Source organism: Mandrillus leucophaeus, unplaced genomic scaffold, assembly GCF_000951045.1.
Source record: "Mandrillus leucophaeus isolate KB7577 unplaced genomic scaffold, Mleu.le_1.0 Scaffold30, whole genome shotgun sequence".
NCBI classification, from domain to species: Eukaryota; Metazoa; Chordata; class Mammalia; order Primates; family Cercopithecidae; genus Mandrillus; species Mandrillus leucophaeus.
Window position 1 is genome coordinate 2,986,153 of NW_012103143.1, and position 6,597 is coordinate 2,992,749.

Here is a 6,597-nt window from a genome sequence, read left to right on the forward strand (position 1 = left end):
GACAGAACAGCTGCTCCATAGACAGAGTTAGGATGTTCCGGAAAGTAAGGAGGAACGCATCCACCCTAGGTACAACACTCCTTTATATATAGGATGATAAAAGATCAAAGATCATGAGGACATGTGTTCTGCTAACAGGGTTTGTGATAAAGAATTTTCTTAATTACTGTATTTTGCAAGGATCGGTATTATTCTCTTTAAAGCAAAATTAGGAATGCTTCTGTTCTCAAGATATCAGGATATCAGGACACTCCCAAGTCTAAGTCTATTTAGTAAACATTATCAATCTGTTCTCTTAATTGTGAACATCTAGAGGCCGGGAATGCCTCACTTTCTGGGAATGCAGATCAACAAGTCCCAGCCTCATTTTTCCTAGTCCTCACTCAAGATGGAGTTGTAGCAAGTCCCAGCCTCATTTTTCCTAGTCCTCACTCAAGATGGAGTCGCTCTGGTTCGAATGCCTCTGACATAATCATACGAGCCCTTGGCTCACTGCAACCTCTGCCTCTCAGGTTCAAGCGATTCTCCTGTCTCAGCCTCCTGAGTAGCTGGGATTACAGGCGCCCGCCACCATGCCCGGCTAATTTTTGTATTTTTAGTAGAGATGGGGGTTTCACCATGTTTGTCAGGCTGGTCTCAAACTCCTGACCTCAGGTGATCCGCCTGCCTCGGCCTCCCGAAGTGCTGGGATTGCAGGTGTGAGCCACCGCACCTGGCCTGAAAGCAGAGTCTTGACAAATTATTTCTACATCCATGTTCACAGCAGCATTGTTCACTACAGTCAAAAGGCGGAAGCAAGTCAGTGCCCATCCATGGATGAATGGATAAGCAAAATGTCATGGATACATACAGTGGGGTATTATTCAACCTTAAAAAGGAAGGAAATTCAGACACATGCTACATGGATGAACCTTGAGGATTTTAGGCTAAATGACATAAGCCAGTCACAAAAGAACAAATACTGCAGGATTCCACTTATATGAGGAACCCTGAGTCGCCAAAATCGTAGGGATAGAAAGGAGAACGGTGGTTTCCAAGGGCTGGGGGAGTGAGGAGTCAGTGCTTAACGGGTCCAGAATTTCAGTTTTGCAAGATGAAAAGAGCTCTGGAGCTGGAGGTGATAGCTGCATAGCATCATTAACGTATTTAATATCAATGAGCTGTACACTTAAATATAGTTTCATGAACTAAAAATATCTGAGACAGGTCTCAATCTATTTAGTAAGTTTATTTTGCCAAGGTTAAGGAGTGCCTGGGAGGCAGGTCTATGCTTTCCTCGGAGGATGATTTGTAGGACTTCAATCTTGAAAGGGGAAAGAGGCCGGGTGCGGTGGTGGAGGTTGCTGAGTGAGCTGAGATTGCGCCACTGCACCATGGCCTGGGCAGCGAAGCAAGACTCTGTCTCAAAAAAAAAAAAAAGGGAAAGGGTGGATATTGGGAAAGAGGGAGAAATTTTAAAAATATGTGCAGAGATAAGAGACAAAAGTTGCATTCTTTTGAGTCTTTGATCAGCCTTTCACTGAAACACACAATTTACAGGTTGCGGGGGTAGAGGAATAGTCACTTATGCCTTAGTCTGGCTCAGTGAATCTGCATTTTTACACCAGAGGAAGCAATCAGGCGAGCAGAGGGATGACTTAAGAGTTCCATCCTTTGTTCGGAACCTGTGAAGACCAGCTACCAATTTACATTGTCAGGGCAAAATTCAACAGAACCGTTTTAGGGTAAACTTCTTGGGGCCCACAAAAAATTTCCTAGTGGGCAAGTTGTGAGGGAGGTATGTGGCTTTTTATATCTTTGTAGCTGTTTTATTAAAGAACAAAAGGCGAGGCAGGTTTGCCCAACACAGTTCCCAGCTTGACTTTTCCCTTTGGCTTAGTGACTTTGGGGTCCTCAGATTTATTTTCCTTTCACAGTTATGATGGTACATTTTATGTTATATTTATTTTAAACCCTCTTCCCCCACCCCAAAAGCGGGGGAGAAAACAAAGAGATGTAGCAGAAGAGGAAGTCACAGAGAAGCATCTTGCAGCATCTTTTTTTTTTTTTTTGAGATGGAATCTCGCTCTGTCGCCAGGCTGGAGTGCAGTGGCGCAATCTTGGCTCACTGCAACTTCCGCCTCCCGGGTTCAAGCGATTCCCCTGCCTCAGCCTCCAAGTAGCTGGGACTACAGACATGTGCCACCACGTCTGGCTAATTTTTTTGTAATTTCAGTAGAGACAGGGCTTCACCATGTTGGCCAGGGTGGTCTCGATCTCCTGACCTCGTGATCCACCAGCCTCGGTCTCCCAAAGGGCTAGGATTATAGGCATCTTGCTACATCTTGAAGCGTCTTCAGTGTGCTCTTGCTTGCTGGCTCTGATGATGGAGGTGTTCAAGCCATTGTGGAAGGAATGCAGTGGCCTCTAGGAGCTGAGAATGACACCAGCCAACATCCAGTAAGAAGACATGGGCTTCAGTCCTAGGCCCATGGACACAATTCTGTTAATATCCTGGATGAGCCTGGAAAGTGGGCTTTCCCAAGTCTGCAGATAAGAGCCCACGGCAGCTGACACTTTGACTTTAGCCTTGTGAGGCCCTGAGACAGGGACCCAGTCGAGCTGCTGGTTCCCTGCCCGGCACAACTGAAAGATAATGCATGGGAGTTGTTTTATATTATAAGTTTGTGCTAATTTCTCACTGTAGCAATAGAAAACGAATACAAGGTCTTTAATGCATTAATGTTGAAAACACTTTTTATATATGTTGTAATTATTTTTTAAGTGTGTCATGTGTTTTTAAACTCTTCCCTTAATTATATTGAATCCTCCTAATTTCACTATCAGAGGGTAAACTCCAGTTCCATTCTTGGGGGAGTCCTTTGCCGTCACCCCAGGTACTCAATATTCACATGCATCAGAACCACCCCGAATGCTTGTTAAAACACAGATTCCTGGGTGCTGCCCGCAGAGGTGCTGATGCAGCAGGTTTAGAAGGGCCCAAATATTTGCATTTCTAAAATGTTTCCAGGTGATGCTGAAGCTTCTGGCCGTAAAGACAATCCTTTGAGAACCTATTTCCTCCCCAGCACTGGGCCCTTCAGCCCCAGAGCGCTGCCCCGCCCTGGGTGGAAGGAAGCTGAGCTCCACCCCAGAGGGGCGGGGCCCTTTAAGCTCCGCCCTACGCAGTTGGCCCGGTTATCATTGGCTGGGAGTGCAGGGATCCCCTGCGTCACAGTGCCGTGCGCTCCCCGGCCAGAACGCCTGGGGCGGGGGTCTCCGCGCCTGCGCAGTGGAGCTGGGCGCTCTTGGGGCTTGAGTTTCTAAGGGTCGGGTCCCGCGTGCGGGCTACCGGATGGCGGAACCCAAGGCGGAGTCGGAGCCCTTGCTGGGCCGGGCCCGCGGCGGTGGCGGCGACTGCCCGGCGGGGCTGACCACTTGCCGCAGCATCCAAGTCGGCCCTGGTGAGCCGCCCGGACCCGGGGAGGGGACTGGCCCGGAAGACCGGGGTCGCGCGTGGGGGTCCCGCTGTCGCAGCACCCAGCGTCCTGCCGGGCGCGCCCCCAACAGGTTCGAGTCCGAGCGGGGCCCGGGCCGCGCCGGGCGCCAGGGGAGCCGGTGTTCTGAGGGCGAGTGGGCTGCGTCCTGCGGACCCGGACCGGGGTCAGGGCAGAGCTGGGATCGCTTCCGTGTCGCTTCCTGATCCCGACCAGCCGAGCGGAGAGGCCCTCGCCCAGCCGTGGGCAACCCCGAGGGAACCGGCCCCCTGCGGCAGGCAGGCACCTTCCGTGTGCCCAGGCAGGCCCAGACCCCATACTTCCCGAGGGTCGCCTGATTGGCTCAGAGAAGGCAGCACTTTGATTTTTCCCGTTTCTTCTGGGAAAAGCAGAGGCTCAGAGAGAGGCGTTACCCTACCCAAGGTCACACAGCCAGTAAGTGGCAGAGGTGGGATTCGAACCAGCTGGGAGCTAGGAGTCCTTTCTTTGTAGGGTGGCTTTCCCGGTCCCACCTCCTGTGGGGCTGGGGTGGGCCCCCTAGACGGTGACGGCTTCCGCGCCTTGCTCTCTGCCAGCCCAGAGTCCCCTCCCCACTCCCTCCTGCTGTTCCTGTTTTTTGTCCTGGTCTGAAGATTGCTGAATCCCCCCGAGGGTGGGGTGCGTCCGCCCCTCGCTGACACCAGGGGAATTAGGTTCTGGATTAGAGGTGGAAGGACCTTAGCTTCACTTTATAGATGAGGGAACTGAGGCCCAGAGAGGCCCTGAGACCTGCCCAAGGTCACAGCCCTCTGTGCTGGTGCGGCTGCTGCTCGAATCACTCTGAGAATTCACACCTGGCCGCTTCCCTCTCTGGCCTGTCTTTCCTTCTTTCCTCCTGTGTCTGGAAGGAACTGGGTTGGAATACTGGTGCCACCCACTGTCGGTGACATATGCCCATCCATGGAGTAATGGGGGGCCAAGGAGGGTACCCTGACAAGAGATGAAAAACCAGAGACTGAGGTGGCCACCCTGTCTGCTCACCTCTCAGAAGCTTCCTCTGGGAAGTTCTTCAGGTGCTTCCTGGGACCAGTCAGAAGGGAGATCTGCAGGGAGCAGCTCTGGCAGGCCCCTTGATGAGACGCCCAGCATATGGCAGCTCAGGGAACACAGACTTTGTGTCTAGGATTCTGGGCGCCTTTCTGGGGCTACCCTGGCTGTGTGGCCTTGGCAGTTGCTTAACCTTTCTGTTTTTTTTTTTTTTTCGGAGACGGAGTATCACTTTGTCACCCAGGCTGGAGTGCAGTGGTGCGGTCTCCGCTCACTGCAGCCTCCACCTGCTGGGTTGAAGTGATTCTCCTGCTTTAGCCTCCCAAGTAGTTGGGACTACAGGTGCCCGCCACCACGCCTGGCTGATTTTTGTATTTTTAGTAGAGATGGGGTTTCACCATGTTGGCCAGGCTGAGCTCACACTCCTGACCTCAGGTGATCTGCCTGCCTCGGCCTCCCAAAGTGGTGGGATTACAGGCGTGAGCCACCGTGCCTGGCCCTGTTTAACCTTTCTGAAGCTCAATAAAAGGGAGATAATACTAGGGACTGCCTTGTGGGCATTCAGAGAGCATCCAGAGTTTGTCCTCAGCAGAGGGCCTGATGGACTGGGGTGGGGGCCAGTGGCCATCCTGGGTAAGCACCGTGATCATTGCAGGTCCTGGCCCTGGCAGGTGAGACCTGCTCTGCTGGGCAGTGTGGCTGACGAGAGGAGGCTCTCAGGGAGCGCTCTTTGTCCCTATGCTGTGGCCTCAACCAGGGCTTCTGAGAACGTGGACAGGACGCTCTGTGTTCCAAATCTCCTTGGCCAGGGTCCCCAGCAAGACTGGTAGACTATGGAGCCATGGAGACTCCCAAAGGCTCATTCAGTCTCAGTGCCGGGGCCTGTGCCAGACTTTGAAATGAAGGCCCTGTGCTCTGGTTCGCAAGTCCTGTGGTTGGTCTCTTGCCAACGGGTGGTGGGGGGCTGCTGCTGTGGACGCCCCGAGGACCCCAGTGGACCCTGCTGTCGGGTTCTTTTGACTTTGCCCCACCTGACGGGGCTGGGGTCAAAGGTTGAGGACAGTTGTTTTCTGTTGTTTCTGGGTCAGAAAATCACACTTTTCCTGATTATCAAAAAAGAGGACAAGGGATTACAATGCTCTAGAGGCTTTCAGAGTAACTGAGTGCTTATGAAGGGCTCACTTAGCAAAGTACTCTGGCTATGGTAAGTCATTCAGTCTGTACTTAGCTCCTCCTGGGTGGGGGTCCACGAGGACCTGGAGCACCGAGAGGTTAAGGCACTTGCCCAGGGTCACACAGGATGCTGGTCGGGACCCTACACAGGTTGTGCAGCCTGGAGCCTGGAGCAAGAGGGGAGCGGGAGCTCAGACCTGGATGTTGCGGGGCAGAGGCTTGGATTAGGAAGCCGTGTCAAGGCCTGGTGTGCTGGATGCAGCGTCTCAGCCCCTGTTGTCCTCTGTGCCCTGCAGAACCCTCCAGCCCCCCGTAGGGTGATGGCGTGTGGACAGGTGATTGCCCTCCAGGGTGATGAGCTCAGGGCGGGGCGAGCTGCCCCAAGGGAGTTCCTGGACCCACACACTGGGGGATGGTGCTCCTGGCAGAAGCCGCAACCTGAGTAAAGGGTGGGAGGCTTTGGAGAGCATGGCCTTGGCAGAGCCAAGTTCAGAATGAGTGGCACGGAGGGTTGAAAGACAGGAGAGGAGCGGGCCGGCAAATGTGGGAACCTGCAGTGCCAGGCCAGGGTGGAGTGTGGGCCTGGAATAGTGGGGACCCAGGGGAAGCCGTGATGTGCTTCTGAGTGTTTGGAGCAAGATTCTCGGGCTGTTGCAGGGTGAAACGGAGGATGGCCAGACCCAGAATTTTATAAACCAGAAACCAAAAAGGCAGGCGAAATGGAACCACAAGTGCGGGATGGTTCCAGGGGTGCCCACCACTGTTGGCCCGGGATGGCTGGCCTGGGTGGATGTGAGCACTTTCTTTTTTTTTTTTTTTTTGAGACGGAGTCTCGCTCTGTCGCCCGGGCTGGAGTGCAGTGGTGTGATCTCAGCTCACTGCAAGCTCCGCCTCCCGGGTTCCCGCCATTCTCCTGCCTCAG

General features: G+C 53.3%; 1 protein-coding gene across 1 annotated transcript in view; it reads left to right on the forward strand.

Moving 5' to 3' along the window:
- Positions 1-3,217: 3,217 nt before the first annotated feature.
- Positions 3,218-6,597, forward strand: part of TPCN2 (two pore segment channel 2) — a 38,661-nt gene continuing 35,281 nt past the window's right edge. The window contains exon 1 of the mRNA XM_011987066.1: positions 3,218-3,443. Within this exon, the coding sequence (XP_011842456.1) occupies positions 3,335-3,443 (109 nt within the window). The 5' untranslated portion in view covers positions 3,218-3,334. The remainder of the gene's footprint in view (positions 3,444-6,597) is intronic.